Below are 17,123 nucleotides of genomic sequence, written 5' to 3'. Positions count from 1 at the left end.
TTTTTTTGGTGTATTTGTGTGTGTATGGGGGGGGGGGTAAGATGTCTAATGTGATCACCACTTCATCAATACTTCATTATGAATTTTCCCTTCAATTCTACACACATGGCTTGAATTTGAAGTGAATTGCTTCTGTATCCACTTGCATTTTGATGCTATACGACGACGCATTGATCCCCCATTCATTCTGGCCCGCTAGATGACACATTGGTGTTTGTTGAGGCATGTAACTGCGGAAACCGTGCGGAGTGCTTTCTTGTTCGCTTTATTATAGATTGATAGAAGAAAAGAGGCCACTAGAAACCACAGAGATAGATAGATGGTGGAGAAAAAAAGATGAAATGGAATCGACCCAGTGCCTGCCCGTAAGAGCTGTAGCATGCACTACACGTTTCCTTGGTTTGTCGTCCAACAACAAGAAGAGCAAATAAATGTACTCTGTTTGTAAGAGCATTTTGTTTGTAAGTTAACACCAATCTTCGCCCCCTTCTCCATCTTCGGGGCTTTCTACTTGTACAACGTTCTTTTTTTTTTTGTGCTCCTTGTGTATGCGTCTCGCTCTTCCCAAATCAACCAGACAACTACAACTCAAGCACAAAAAAAATGAGTGAAATAGAGTTTGAATTTCTTCCATATTTCCGATCGTACAAAAACGGACGAGTGGAAAGATTCTTCGGCACTGATGTAGTCCCTGCCTCCCTTGGTTCCGAGACTGGCGTTTCCTCTGAAGATGTTACAATTGTGCCAGAAAATACTACTGCTGCTGCTGTATCCGCCCGTCTATTTATACCAAGCAGCATCACAATCACACCAGACCGAACGCCAAAGCCAAAGCGAAAGCTCCCTCTCTTAATTTACTTCCACGGAGGGGCCTATATGTTTGGCTCACCATTCTGCGCCACTTACCACCACTATCTCACTTCCGTTGTGGCAAGTGCCAACGTTGTAGCAATATCAATTGACTATAGATTGGCACCTGAACATCCTCTGCCTGCAGCTTTTGAAGATTCATGGGACGCACTCAAGTGGGCTGCTTCACATTCTGCTGGCCATGGTCCTGAAGCGTGGCTGAACGAATATGCAGATTTCCAGAGAGCTTTTGTCGCGGGAGATAGTGCCGGATCTACCATTGCGCATGCCATGGCCGTCCGGGCAGGAGAAGAGGAAGGTCTGGGAGGGGTTAAGCTAGTAGGCCTTGGCGTGATCCATCCAGATTTTGCTAGTAAAAAAGGGGGTTTGAGTCCCACCGCTGCCTGGAATTTTGCTTGTCCTGCTACAGCCGATGGGATGATCCCAGGATAAACCCCGCCGCGGATTCGAGGTTGTCGAGGCTAGGCTGCGAAAGGGTTCTCATTTGTGTTGCTGAATTTGATGAAATGAAGGAGAGGGGTTGGCTTTACTATGATGTCCTGAAGGAGAGTGGATGGAAAGGCAAGGTGGAGATCCTGGAGACCCCGGGAGAGGGGCATGCGTTCCATCTATTCAATCCAACCTGTACAAACGCCGTCACTCTGCTGAAGAAATTGGCTTCCTTCCTCCATCAGGAGGAATAGGCAATAATAGCTCGAAAATCAATTTCTGGTCTCTAGTAAGCAGTATAATCAATAATGCTGGTTGCAGGCAATTTTTTTCATGTTGAGAAGAAAATATTTAAAAATTAAAGTAAAAAGAAGGCTGTGAAAAATCTGTCCTGAGCAAATTATGGAAAAAAAAGATTTATTAATATATAAATTTGATCATATCCATTTATTATACTACCATTTATCAAATGCACGGGTTGTCATTATAAATTTGTGCACCCCGACATGAAAAATTTTTGTAGCTCCGACAATGTGGAAAAAGCAAATTATATTTGAGTATTTCCCAGCAGCACTATTTTACAATTTTATTTGATGAATGAGACGAGATCTCGTGGTCGCAGAAAAAGGAAATTGAACTTGATAAACTTCAATGGAAGCACTCTCCTGTCATCCTGTCCTCCGAGTTACAGTTGGGCCTCTGAGTTACAGTCTCCTTTCCCTACTATAGGATACAATAAATTATATGATAATTATCATCTCAAAAAAAAAAAAACTCAAAATTGCAATCACCCAAATGCCACCAAAAAAACCTACTCTACTCTTGAATCCAACATTAATGATTCAGATATGCCTAATCGATCTTGTCCTCCACACTTGCTTCATAATAGACGAACCGCCCACTTAATAATTTATGTTATGAAGAAGACGAGGCCAGAGTGGACGCAGCTGGTGCCGGTGCTGGTGGGGTAGAAATAGAGAATTTAATCAATAATCTATCTTGTTCATTCGTCACTGCTTAGCTCATTCATATTGGCAAAGCCAGTAGCAGTTAATGCAGAAACATTCACACCTGCAACGGGTAAGCCACTAAGGTCTAAAAGAAAAGCAAGCAGAAGTCAAGTCTCAACTCTCAAATAATGGCTTGAGAAGCTAAAGCAAGATTGGTCAATAAAAACAGGGACTGATAATGGTTAACACGAGTGAGTGAATGTGAATGCATTTCCTATACCGAATCACATCCGTAAACCACATCATTTATCTCTCACCATTACAGGTGATTATTCCACAAATATCTTAAGTGTATTTTGAAACAAACACTTGCATATGAACTTCAAATAAGTACATGAAAGATTCGGAGAATGACAATAATAATCAAAGTGATTATCCACTTAAGAGATGCATCTACACATCATTCTTATTGATGAAAGCAGCCAACTTCTTCAGCAGCGACAAAGCATTCTCTCCCTTGGGAAAGAACAAATTGAAGACGTGATTTTCCCCTGCAACTTCCACAACCTCCACATCTCCGCCCCACTCACTCTTCTCCAAAGCTTCTTTATAAAGCCACCCCCTTTCTTTCAGAATATCCTTTTCCGCAACATAAACCAGCACCCTTTTGCAGCCTAGCCTCGAAAGGTTGGGTTCCATCACAGGATTCATCAATGGATCATCAACCCCTGCAGATTTTGGGTGAACATAATGCCAGAGGACCTCAACATAGGCCTTCATCTCTAAGTTCTTTAGCTCAATACCGATTGCCTCTTTTCCCCAAAAATAAGGGCAGTTGAGAAAAATCCCATCAAGATTGATGCCGTCCAGTTTCTCCAGTCCAACCCTTAAAGCCATGTTATGTGCTAAGTTGCCTCCAGCGCTATCCCCACCAAAAAACACGCTATCAAAGTCAACATAATCCCTGAGCCATACCTCAGGACCCTGGCCATTAGAATGAGAAGCAACCCATTTGACTGCAATCCAAGAATCTTCATAAGCAGTAGGTAGAGGGTGCTCGGGGGCGAGCCTATAGTTAATTGAAATTGCTACAACACCAGCTTCTGCAGCTACTGCGTTGAGGTGCGTGTGATATGGAGGAGAGAAGGCAGATTCGACCACAAAGCCTCCACCGTGGAAGTAGACTAGAAGAGGAAGTTTTTTATCCTGTTGGGCTTTTTTGGGCAGGTAAAGCCTAGCAGATATGTTTAGTTCTGGTGATATTTGGACATCTTTTGATTCAGTTCCGGTTTCTGGATCCACCGATGCAGCTACAATATCTTTGCCTAATAATCTTTCGACTCGGCCGTCCTTGTATACGCGGATCATGGGAGAGAAGTCATGGAGTATCTCAGGTGAGTTTGCAGCCATTGTTGAACAATGGAGAGAGCAATACGGAGGAGTGAGGAAGCAGAATAAAGACAAGCAAATATTTGCTGGTAAAAAACTTGCAATCGTATCATAGAGAGACTGAAAGATCAAGGTGGTGTGGTGGGGTCGACATTAATTATTTGACTTTTCTGGATTATACCGGATTTGCATTTCGATGCTAAACAAGAGTTGTACACAGTTCCGACAAGCATATATTTTAGAATGGAAAATGGGATAATTTCAGAAACCTCTCAGATTTCTCTCTCGTAATATCACTCAATTTCTCCGAGATTTTAAAATATCATTTACCTCTCTTACCAACTTAACAAAATCAAATATCCCAATCAAATGTAACAAATTGATAACAATACCCTTGCACTCTTTATAACTATTTAACCAAAAAATCAAAACAAAAAAGAAATTTTTTAAACCAAAAAATGTAGGTACAAATTAATCAAATTGCTATCCAATATTAATCTATGTTTCTTTATATCAAGCAGGTGGTAACATAGGCAAAATAAATTTAGTCAAAGTCAAGCATTTAAATAAATTTTGCTAAGTAATTAATTCCTCGATACTTTTCGTGGGATAGTTATAAAGAAGTCAACAAATTTTTATAGGAAATATATTGTAATACATGATGTAATTTAAATTATATTGAAATTACAATAATCTCTTCATATGTGTCATTTGCGACATAAATTCTACATATAAAGAATTTTATAAATAAGTTAGGAATAAAAAAATTCATCAAAATATGATCTAATGATGACATACATATCTAGGAGAATACCTTTTTTTGGTTAAAATATCATGCATTATACTAGGTAATAGTTATTGTATATCTCCACAATGACCCGTCATTGCATCTATAACTACACATATTTTTATTTTTTCCTTTTTAACCTTATTTTATTTTTTTCATTGTTGTTGTAAGCTTCATAAGTAGAATAACATAAGGGTATTATTGGAACAAAAATTTTATCCTGCTTGCATTTCCTCCAAAAAGGCCAAAATGTTACAAAGAAAATGTCAATCTAAGAATGGTAAATGAAAATTTCAAAATCGAAGGAGTTTTAAGTGATATTAAGAGAAATGTTAGGGAAGATTTCAGAAATTATCCCTTGAAAAATTGCAAAGGTTATGTATTTCAATACAAGTAAAGTTTTTTTATCACCCTAATTTAAGTGTTTTTTTTTTTTTTGTAGACATTCACGCAATTTCTTATGTTTAGATTGTAGCAATTTAGTTTTTATTTAAAAAAAAAAAGATTATAACAATTTTAGGGCCTGTTCATGTGCTACTAGTCAAGTTCAGTTCAAAGCACCTTAATAATGACAAAAGTCAATAATGGCAGCTGGAAACAAAAGCATGATTTTATATGTTAAATTGCAATTTTTTTCTGTAAACTACAGAAACGGTTACATTTTGCCTCCCCTAATTAATTTTTAGGTAGTTTATCCCTTCTTTCGTTTTTTGAAACAATATATATTGCCCTTTCTTTTAGTTACATTTGAATTTCCTTCTTTTCCCTCCTCTTTTAACACTACTGGTTATTTACGTATGATTATGAAGCGTGTAATCCATCCAAACCAAAAGCAATGACAAAGTTTTTCTAATTAAGCGCTCTACCTCATATTTTGCTCATCTCCTTGGTGGGAACTGCATTGATTGATTTATTGTAATGACAAGGTAAAAAGGCAAGTTCGAGGTTAACTATTAAGACTTGCTTTACTCAATTCCCTCAAGTGTGGTAAAGAAGAAGAAGGATTCTTATTCGTTACCCCAAGTGCAACTTCCAAACCATAGGCTGCGTTTGGATTGAGTGTTTTTGCACCTGTTTTTGAAAAACTGTTTTTCACATTCCAAATGCTACAGGCTCCGTTTGGATTAGCTGTTTTTGGGTTTGTTTTTCAAAAACACCACTGTAGCATTTTGAATCTGAAAAACAAGTCCGTTTGGATTAGTTGTTTTTGGGGTTGTTTTTCAAAAACTATATGAAAAACTTTTACTGTAGATTTTTTTGGATTATTTTTAGAGGTATTTTTGAAACATATTTTTGAGTATTTTTAGAATATTATAATTTTTATATTTTTATATAAATATACATTTATGCATTTATAATCCATTTATATTTACAAATGTATAGATGTATATTATTATAAATGAATATTATATAAATATATAAATTATAAATTATAAATTTTATATTTTTATATAAACATGCATTTATGCATTTATAATACATTTATAGATATTTATAAATAAATATATTTATATATTCATATAAAAATATATAAATGTATTATATTATATATAATATATAATATAAATATATTTATAAATGTATAAGTGTATATTATTATAAATGTATAAATTATAAATGAATATTATAAATATATTATAAATTATAAGTGTATATTATTATAAATGTATAAATTATAAATGAATATTATAAATGTATAAATTAATATATTATAAATATATATTAATATTATGTAGAAATGTATTTATATAATTAATATAAATGTATATATGTATTGATATTATGTATAAATGTAAAATTAATATTATGTATATTAATATAAATGTATAAATGTATTAATATATATAATACATAATATAAATGTATATTTAAATGTATAAGTGTATATTATTAAAAATGTATAAATTATAAATGAATATTATATAAATGTATAAATTAATAAATTATAAATATATATTAATATTATGTAGAAATGTATTAATATAATTAATATAAATGTATACATGTATTAATATTATGTATAAATGTAAAATTAATATTATGTATATTAATATAAATGTATAAATGTATTATATTATATATTATACATAATATAAATGTATATTATAAATAGACATAAATATTTATTATATTATGTATAAATGTACATTTATTTAAATGTATAATATATTATACATTATATTATATATAATTTATATAACATTTAATATTTATGTAAATATATTATAAATATATAAAAATATATTATAAATAAAATAAAATATTTATAATATGTATGTATAAATATATAATATTAGAAATGTATAATATATATAATATACATTATTATTAATATAATTTATGTATAATATACATAATTGAAATATATATATTAATATATATTATAAAACAAAATTGAATAAATATATTTATAAATTTATATATAAATAAATGTATTTATATAAATATATAATATTTATTTCAATTGATATAATATATATAATATTATACATAATTGAAATAAATATATTTATATTAATATAATATATATATATAATATACATGATTGAAATATACATATTAAAATACATAATTGAAATATACAAATTGAAATATACTTATTAAAATATACAAATTAAATATACATAATTGAAATATATTTGGAGTTGTTTTTGATATATTGTTTGGATATGGTATTTTTGAAGTTGTTTTTGAAATACACATTACTGTAGCATTTGGAATGTGAAAAACAGTTTTTCAAAAACAGGTGCAAAAACACTCAATCCAAACGCAGCCACAGTAATGTGTATTTCAAAAACAACTTCAAAAACACCATATCCAAACAATATATCAAAAACAACTCCAAATATATTTCAATTATGTATATTTAATTTGTATATTTTAATATGTATATTTCAATTTGTATATTTTAATATGTATATTTCAATTATATTTTAATATATTTTAATATGTATATTTCAATTATGTATTTTAATATGTATATTTCAATTATGTATATTATATATATATTATATTAATATAAATATATTTATTTCAATTATGTATAATATTATATATATTATATCAATTGAAATAAATATTATATATTTATATAAATACATTTATTTATATATAAATTTATAAATATATTTATTCAATTTTGTTTTATAATATATATTAATATATATTAATATGTATATTTTAATTATGTATATTATACATAAATTATATTAATAATAATGTATATTATATATATTATACATTTCTAATATTATATATTTATACATACATATTATAAATATTTTATTTTATTTATAATATATTTTTATATATTTATAATATAGGGTCCGTTTGGATTAGCTGTTTTTGGGATTGTTTTTCAAAAACAGCACTGTAGCATTTCGTTTTTCAAATACAAGTCCGTTTGGATTAGTTGTTTTTGGGGTTGTTTTTCAAAAATTATATAAAAAACTTTTACTGAAGATGTTTTATGGATTATTTTTAGATGTATTTTTAAAACATATTTTCGAGTATTTTTATAATGTATAATTTTTATATTTTTATAACAATATACAATTATACAATTATAAATATTTATATAAAAATATATAAATGTATTATATTATATATAATACATAATATAAATATATTTATAAATGTATAAATGTATAAATTATAAATGAATATTATATAAATGTATAAATGTATAAATTATAATTTTTATATTTTTATATTTTTATATTTATATACATTAATGCATTTATAATACATTTATAAATAAATATATTTATACTTTTATAAATAAATATATTCATATATTTATATATAAATGTATTATATTATATATAATACATAATATAAATATATTTATAAATGTTTAAATGTATATTACTATGTAAAATATGCATATAAATATAAATGAATATTATATATTTATTTTATAATTTATAATTTTTATGTTTTTATATTTATATACATTTATGCATTTATAATACAATTATAAATATTTATAAATAAATATATTTATATATTATGTATAAATAAATAAGTGTATTATATTTATAAATAAATTTATATATTATATATAAATAAATAAGTGTATTATATTTATTTATTATATATTATATTTATAAATAAATATATAAATGTATTATAAGTGTATTATATTATATATAATACATAATATAAATATATTTATAAATGTATAAATGTATATTATTATAAATGTGTATAAATTATAAATGAATATTATATAAATGTATATTATAATTTATAATTTTTATGTTTTTATATTTATATACATTTATGCATTTATAATACAATTATAAATATTTATAAATAAATATATTTATATATTATGTATAAATAAATAAGTGTATTATATTTATAAATAAATTTATATATTATATATAAATAAATAAGTTTATTATATTTATTTATTATATATTATATATATAAATAAATATATAAATGTATTAGAAGTGTATTATATTATATATAATACATAATATAAATATATTTATAAATGTGTATAAATTATAAATGAATATTATATAAATGTATAAATTAATATATTATAAATACATATTAATATTATGTATAAAAGTATTAATGTAATAAATATAAATGTATAAATTTATTAATATTATGTATAAATATATAATTAATATTATGTATATTAATATAAATGTATTATATTATATATAATACATAATATAAATGTATATTATAATTTATAACTTTTATGTTTTTATATTTATATACATTTATGCATTTATAATGCAATTATAAATATTTATAAATAAATATATTTATATATTATGTATAAATAAATAAGTGTATTATATTTATAAATAAATTTATATATTATATATAAATAAATAAGTGTATTATATTTATTTATTTATTATATATTATATTTATAAATAAATATATAAATGTATTATAAGTGTATTATATTATATATAATACATAATACAAATATATTTATAAATGTATATTATTATAAATGTGTATAAATTATAAATGAATATTATATAAATGTATAAATTAATATATACTAAATATATATTAATATTATGTATTAATGTAATAATGTAATAACTATAAATGTATAAATGTATTATATTCTATATAATACATAATATAAATGTATATTATAAATATACATAAATATATATATTATGTTTAAATGTACATTTGTTCAATATATATAATATATATTATGTATATATTAAATATATATAATATATAACATTTATATAAATGTATAATAACATATTTATAACATATATAATTTATATAATATATAATATTTATATAAATATATAAAAATATATTTTATATATAATAAAATATTTATAATATGTATAAATAAATATATTTAAATTAATATAATATATATATATCCTATACATAATTGAAATATACAAATTGAAATAAACATATTAAATATGTATTTGGAGTTGTTTTTGATATATTGTTTGGATATGGTGTTTTTGGAGTTATTTTTGAAATACAAATTTACTGTAGCATTTGGATTGTGAAAAACAGTTTTTCAAAAACAGGTCCAAAAACAAGAATCCAAACGGACCCATATTTACATAAATATTATATGTTATATAAATTATATATAATATAATATATAATATATTATACATTTATATAAATGTACATTTATACATAATATATAAATATTTATGTATATTTATAATATACATTTATATTATGTATAATATATAATATAATACATTTATATATTTATATATTTATATTAATATACATAATATTAATTTTACATTTATACATAATATTAATACATGTATATATTTATATTAATTATATTAATACATTTCTACATAATATTAATATATATTTATTAATTTATACATTTATATAATATTAATTTATACATTTTTAATAATATACACTTATACATTTAAATATACATTTATATTATGTATTATATATAATATAATACATTTATACATTTATATTAATATACATAATATTAATTTTACATTTATACATAATATCAATACATATATACATTTATATTAATTATATAAATACATTTCTACATAATATTAATATATATTTATAATGTATTAATTTATACATTTATAATAATATACACTTATACATTTATAAATATATTTATATTATGTATTATATATAATATAATACATTTATATATTTTTATATGAATATATAAATATATTTATTTATAAATATCTATAAATGTATTATAAATGCATAAATGTATATTTATATAAAAATATAAAAATTATAATATTCTAAAAATACTCAAAAATATGTTTCAAAAATACCTCTAAAAATAATCCAAAAAAATCTACAGTAAAAGTTTTTCATATAGTTTTTGAAAAACAACCCAAAAAACAACTAATCCAAACGGACTTGTTTTTCAGATTCAAAATGCTACAGTGGTGTTTTTGAAAAACAAACCCAAAAATAGCTAATCCAAACAGAGCCATAGATAGAAACAAAAACTTTAATATCTTTCAGAAGATTAGAGTTTTTTTTTTTTTTCCCCCTTTTAAGAGACATTTCCACTTGCTTCTTCCTAGAACTCTTCCTGCTTGAAAGATAATAGTCTTGCTAGGATGTTGCTTCAGATTGGTATCCTTTACACTCAATTGCGGTTGAGGAAACGAGCCAAATCTTTTATCATCGACAGAGAGTTCGCTCCCCTGGGGGAAGACAAATTGAAGACATGTCCTTCCCCTTCAACCTCTACAACCGTTACTTCTCCAGCCCACCCACTCTTCTCCAATGCTTCTTTATAGTACCAGCCTCTGTCCTTCAGCACATCTTTGCCGCCAACATAAACCAGCACCCTTTTGCAGCCTAGCCTGGAAATCATAGGATTCGCCGCGGGATTTAGCCGGGGATCATCCAGCCCTGTCGTACTGGGACATATGCAAAACCAGAGGTTGTCAAGAAAGTTCTTCTCACCTTTCCTCCCTGCTTCATTAGCTATAGGATCATTTCCCCAGAAGTAAGGACAATTTAGAAAAATCCCATTAAGATTGACGCCATGCAATTCCTCTGTGCCAAACCTGAAGGCCATGTTGTGCGCGATGTTACCACCAGCACTGTCCCCACCGAAGTACACGCGATCAAAATCAGCATAATTCTTGAGCCACTCCTCAGGGCCATCGCCTGATTTTGAATGAGAAGCGATCCATTTGAGGGCCAGCCATGAATCTTCATATGCAATAGGGAGAGGGTGTTCTGGGGCTAGTCGATAATTGACGGATACAACAATAACATTAGCTTCCGCTACTAGTGAATTAAGATGTTCTTGATAAACAGGAGAGAAGGCAGATCCCACGACAAATCCACCGCCATGAAAATAGACTAGAAGTGGAATTCTGTGACCCGGTTTGGCGTTTTGGGGTAGGTAAAGCCTGGCAGAGACATTATTGAATTCTGGTGCCATCGCGATATCTTGACTTTCAACTCGGGTTTCTGGATCGATTGATGCAGCGACAGTGTCTTCCCCCTCCAATCTTTCGACTCGACCATCTTTATAGATGCGGATTAAGGGAGAAAAATCATGAAGAATCTCATTTGAGTTAGTAGCCATAGTGAACCAACTACAAAGAGCAGAGTCTGGGAGAAGGGGAAAAATCGAAATTATTGCACGGGAGATTTCATAATTCATAGAATCATCGTACGCGGTATTTATTCAAAAGATTCCTTGATAATAATAATAAAAAAAACAAATAAGGTGGTTTGGCAAGGCATTATTGGCCAGCATGTAGCAAGAAGGAGAGTCGTGATTAATGATTATACTAAGGCATTATTGCTGTATTTCCTTGTCGTCTTCCCTATTCTATTTTTGCCATGGTGAAGTGTGAAGTTATGCTCGTCGCGTCATTTTCGATTGATTTACGGACTTATGTTCATTTGCCTTGAGACGTGGATCTACGTGTCATTTTCAATTTAATCTGGCTAATTCCTCAAAAAATTGTCAAAAAATAAATAAAAAATTTCAACAAATGTGACTTTGAAAGAATTGATGTTAAAAACTATGTCTCAGCACAACAGGCAATAAGGTTTTATTTTTAAAAAATAATTTCCTAGATTGCCGTGTTAAGTCAGCATGACAATCCCAACAATTATTAAAAAAAATGATAGGCTATCGTGCTGACTTAGCATGCCAGCCCTTTTTTGAATTAAAAAAAAAAAAAAACCAATGCCGTGCTCAGGAATTTTTTTATTTTTTTTGGCAATATTTGATCCATGGCCGTATATTCGTTTCTATTGAGACACTGACAGGAAGCATGTATAGCGGTCAGAAACGATGATCAAGGCAATATGTGACTCGAGCAACATATGTCCAATGTACACCGAATAACTTAACGTCTTAAAAGTTAAAACAAAGAAGAAAAAAAAAACAATAATGTGACCATGACAAATTATCTGCCTCGAATCCAATATTGTTTAAGAGAGGTAGGTATCTCATGTGGACTTTTGCAATCGTTCCTGTCAATTATATTATTATACAGTATAAGCATCATCACAACAAATATAGGTATTCAAAAAAAAAAAGAAAGAAAAATTGACGCAACAAATACAATAATTTTTATATAGAAAAAGGATGTAGATTCGCAGCAACCTTTGGCACACGTAGAGGGAAAAAAATAATTGTGCTAATTTTGATGGCACCTTTTATAAAGGTGCATATATATAAAGGTGATTGAAAAGATAAAGAAAAATTAAAAAACATGTGTGAGAAATAAATTAAAAAAGTTGATAATTCAAATAATTACACATCCTATTATCTATCTGCAGCTTTGCAATTGGCCTTCAACAGGAACATATATTTTCTCCTGGGATTTCCAGTCTGCCCTTTCCATTCCCTTCAGTACGTCATAAAATGCAAGGCTAGTCTTCCACGCGTAAATTAATCTCAACAACAAACACCAGCACTCAGCTGCAGCACAGGCTTAGCTTAATTGAAAATCGAAAATCGAAATATATCTAGAGGGCATTGATGAAGTGGCAGGAGTAGGATACGATACGAATAGGCGCTGAACGTCGGGTAATTTCTTGACATTTTATACTTAATATGTTTTCACCAACGGGATATCTCCCAAAAGTAACGATGAATGACCATGAGAAAGACGCCACCTACTATTTGGAGCCAGCTTGGAATTGCAATATTGGTTTTGTTTGGATAGAGTATTATTTGAAATATATTTAAAATAATTATTATAATTTTTTTTATGATGTAATGTATGTGAGATAAAAAGATAGTTAAAAATATAAAAAAATTAATTAAAAATTTTATTTATGATGCAAGCGAAACAATTCCAGTCTGCTACTTTCTCGTCTCAATTTATTTGTTATGTCTCTCAAAAATCAAAATTTTCAGAAATAATGATTTGATTGTGATGTATCGGAACTAAGGATATTTATAGTCCCAAATAATTATACGAAATTCAAAATATGAGGGTGATGTTACATCTACAGGGGAGCCATGGGCCGACTCCTAGGCGTTTAGCATTTGTCACGTGTCAGAGGTTTGAAGCCAAATCCGTGCGTTAGTCACCGTATCAGCAAGCGATGGCTTGACAAGGCCGAGATCTAGCTAGGCTTCAACAGCTTCTTTTTTTTTTTGCCTATTCTTAAAAAAGAATATCCAAGCATTTTAAAGGTAAATCCTTATTTCTTGAGGTTTAAGTGACCTCTAATTGAAGTTTCAAAAAAAAAAAAAAAGTGACCTCTAGTTGAATGGAGAAACGTAGTTAAATCATCACTTCCTATTTTCAAGATTTTTTTAAATTTTATTTTTGCAAATTATTAACTTCAAAGCTTAAAACTTAATTGGGCTTTAGTGGAACGCAGGTTCGAGTTCCTCGTCAGTAAAAGGGGAAGCACCCAAAGCATTTTGGAAGAATGTAGCGACCTTAGTTAGAGGCCTAATTTCTAAACAGGGGTTTGACTCTTCGGAGGTGGATCGACTTTTAATGGGCTCGGATTAATAACGTTTATCATTCGACAAGAAATAGTATACTAATCCACAAAATATATTCTTGGTTTTTTTTTTTCAATCGTTATTTTATCTATATAATCCAATTCTATCATAACTTCAGGGGAGGCCCAGTTAAATTTACAGGAAGCCGATGGTGCCTGAACTATTATCGCATCAAACGGGTGTACTACACACCCATTTGGATTTGTCTAGAGAAGCCACATATTGTGGCAACTGGTAGGAGGTCAAGGGTTCACTACCTCATCAAGCTTTAAGGATTTGATGGTGGACTTAAGGATTTGGTGGTGGCCTAGTTTAGTCTAGTGGTTATATATTCTTGGTGGCTGGTGGTTATATATTCTTGGTTAACTACCTCCTTTAGTGTTTGACATTCAGGCAGGGTGATGAGTTTGGTATGCCAACATTCATCTTCTTGCTAGCATTTGACGACACATCTATACACTAATCCACACTCCACATAATATATAGTCCTGGTTAAACACCAATTGTTTGTTTAGTGGTTGATATTTAGGGCGATGAATTTGGTGTCTTGATATTTTCCCAAAATGAGTTCAATTTCAGTTTCAGAAAAATTTTCAAGACAGCTAACAAAAAATCAAGGATGGAACACCTAGAATATTCTGGAGACTAAATAATTTAGCCCTCCAATATTTGAAAACTTTGACATATCATGTCACCAAATGCTTCCCAAAAGGTAGGTGCTGCTAATTTCCAGCTTGTGGAAGTTTCTAACTCCTTTCGTGGAATCATCATTAGGCCCCGTTTCGGATTTTGGTAAAAAAGTACTTTTAAGTGTTAAAAGTATTTTTAAAATGTTTACTGAAAATCATTTCATAAAATTAGCAATAGAACTTTTGGTGTTAAAAGTACTTTTAACAAACTCAAATTTTATGCTTTTTAGAGTAATTTTTATGATTTAAAAAATAAAATATCAAATTTAATCATCTCATCCTATATTATGAACCAAATATTGTGATATACGTTTTTAAAAATTTTAAAATTACACGTTATTAAATATAATAAGTACTTATTGAATTATATTTTTAAATAATATATTCAAAAGCATTTAAGCAGTTGATAACTATTTTTATTAAAAATTCTATTAGAAAGTGCTTTTTAATAAGTTATCGCAACCAAATGGCGCTTAATAGTACTAGGCATGCTGGACTGAGGCAGACCGGATGCGAGAAACACGCAGCAATGGGTTTGTATCCGTGACTAGTAGTACAAGGCTTTAGAAACAAAGGCGGTACTTGCTACATTGAAACTTTGAAGTAACATACGGACGACGGCAGGCAGAAAACTGAAAATCAACAGCATCATCAGGGCCTAATTTTCCAAGAATGAAACCAGGCGTTTCATCAAGATTCCAGCATTGTCGCCACTTGGATTCAGTATATGAAAAACATGGCCCTCCTTTTCAACATCCACAACCTCCAATTCACCCCTCCATCCGCTCTTCTTCAGCGCCTCACTGTAATGCAAACTCCGATCTCGAATGAAATCTGTCTCCGATGTACACAACAGAATCTTCTCGCACAAAAGGCCCGACAACAATCCAGAACTCGCCATGGGATTAAGCCTTGGATCATCCCACCCTTTGAAATCTGAAGTGATGTACTCCCATAATTCTTCACGCCCTCCCTTGCCAAAATATGGATGCGCTAAAATCAACCCCACAAGCTTCACACCATCCCCCAACCCTTCTCGGCTGGCTTTGACCGCCATGTAATGTGCAATATTGCCTCCGGCGCTGTCACCTGCCAAAAACACCCTTGAAAAGTCGGCGTGATTGTTGAACCAGGGTTCGGGGCCTTGTCTATTGGCATGGGAGGCGACCCATTTTGTTACTGCCCAGGAATCATCGAAGCATGCGGGGATAGGGTGCTCTGGAGCCAACCTGTACTCGATGGACACGGCGACGACGTTGGCCTCAGCTGCTACGGAGGTAAGATAGTTATGGTATACGATGCTGAAAGCTGATCCGATGACAAAGGCCCCCCCGTGGATGTAGATCAGGACAGGAAGTTTCTCGTCGGGTTTGACCGTGGCCGGAAGATACAAGCGTGCACCTACTTGGGTTTCCGGTGAAATGATGACGTCTTTTGATCGGACACCACCAGTGCTCTGGGGATCGTCCGAGTCTGATGGAGGGACGAAGGGAGCTTGGAGGAATTTTTCGACGCGGCCATCCTTGTAAACTCGAAAGAATGGAACGAAATCCTGAGCTATTAGCGCAGGATCTGCATGTGGAATTGGGGGGAGCGAGTCCATGAATGATACGGTTTGACGTAATCCCAAGGAAGTTATTAAGGATTTTTGTGTCAAAAGTACTCAAACGAAGTGAAGAATGCTAAAGCAGAGGACTCCAGTGTGGGAACTTAAAGAAGGAATTTGATCACGGCGAGACAACACTTTTCTATTGTACTTGAAGTCGTTGATATAGGTCAATGTATAGGTGAGAGTGGCCGGCAGACTTCTTTTGGTCTATTTGCCGGTCTCGTTGCGGCTTTCAAAGTCTTTATACACCTAATTCAATACTCTTGGCCTTTACTAATCGAAGTTAGAGTTACGACTTTTCTAATTCAATACTCAGTAGTCACCATTTATTAGTTTTAGAATTTTGGTGGGCTCCAATTCCATAATTCTATTACTACCCGGCCCTTTCAACGCGCGGAGTTGAACGAGAGTAGTG

General features: G+C 29.8%; 3 protein-coding genes and 1 pseudogene across 3 annotated transcripts; 1 reads left to right on the top strand and 3 right to left on the bottom strand.

Moving 5' to 3' along the window:
* The first annotated feature begins 406 nt into the window (after nt 1-406).
* Nucleotides 407-1,774, top strand: LOC113763216 (annotated as a pseudogene).
* Nucleotides 1,775-2,501: 727 nt separating this feature from the next.
* LOC113760547 (probable carboxylesterase 7) lies at nt 2,502-3,745 on the bottom strand. Its single transcript, XM_027303176.1, has one exon. It carries the CDS (start codon nt 3,657-3,659, stop codon nt 2,703-2,705), a length of 957 nt encoding a protein of 318 aa, XP_027158977.1. The 5' UTR covers nt 3,660-3,745; the 3' UTR covers nt 2,502-2,702.
* Nucleotides 3,746-10,891: 7,146 nt separating this feature from the next.
* Nucleotides 10,892-12,061, bottom strand: LOC113763258 (probable carboxylesterase 7). Its single transcript, XM_027307014.1, has one exon. It carries the CDS (start codon nt 12,011-12,013, stop codon nt 11,057-11,059), a length of 957 nt encoding a protein of 318 aa, XP_027162815.1. The 5' UTR covers nt 12,014-12,061; the 3' UTR covers nt 10,892-11,056.
* A 3,451-nt stretch (nt 12,062-15,512) lies between these two features.
* On the bottom strand, nt 15,513-16,814 carry LOC113762402 (probable carboxylesterase 7). The gene has a single exon (XM_027305847.1). The coding sequence runs from the start codon at nt 16,700-16,702 to the stop codon at nt 15,758-15,760; it is 945 nt and encodes a 314-aa protein (XP_027161648.1). The 5' UTR covers nt 16,703-16,814; the 3' UTR covers nt 15,513-15,757.
* Between the last annotated feature and the right edge of the window lie 309 nt (nt 16,815-17,123).

Source organism: Coffea eugenioides, chromosome 2 (assembly GCF_003713205.1).
Source record: "Coffea eugenioides isolate CCC68of chromosome 2, Ceug_1.0, whole genome shotgun sequence".
NCBI lineage: Eukaryota > Viridiplantae > Streptophyta > Magnoliopsida > Gentianales > Rubiaceae > Coffea > Coffea eugenioides.
The sequence above is the reverse complement of the archived record's forward strand: the minus strand, read 5'-3'. Positions and strand labels throughout refer to the sequence as shown.

What these genes read in the sequence shown, in the direction of transcription:
- LOC113760547 (XM_027303176.1), bottom strand. Translation starts at nt 3,659, where the DNA reads ATGGCTGCAAACTCACCTGAGATACTCCATGACTTCTCTCCCATGATC.
- LOC113763258 (XM_027307014.1), bottom strand. Translation starts at nt 12,013, where the DNA reads ATGGCTACTAACTCAAATGAGATTCTTCATGATTTTTCTCCCTTAATC.
- LOC113762402 (XM_027305847.1), bottom strand. Translation starts at nt 16,702, where the DNA reads ATGGACTCGCTCCCCCCAATTCCACATGCAGATCCTGCGCTAATAGCT.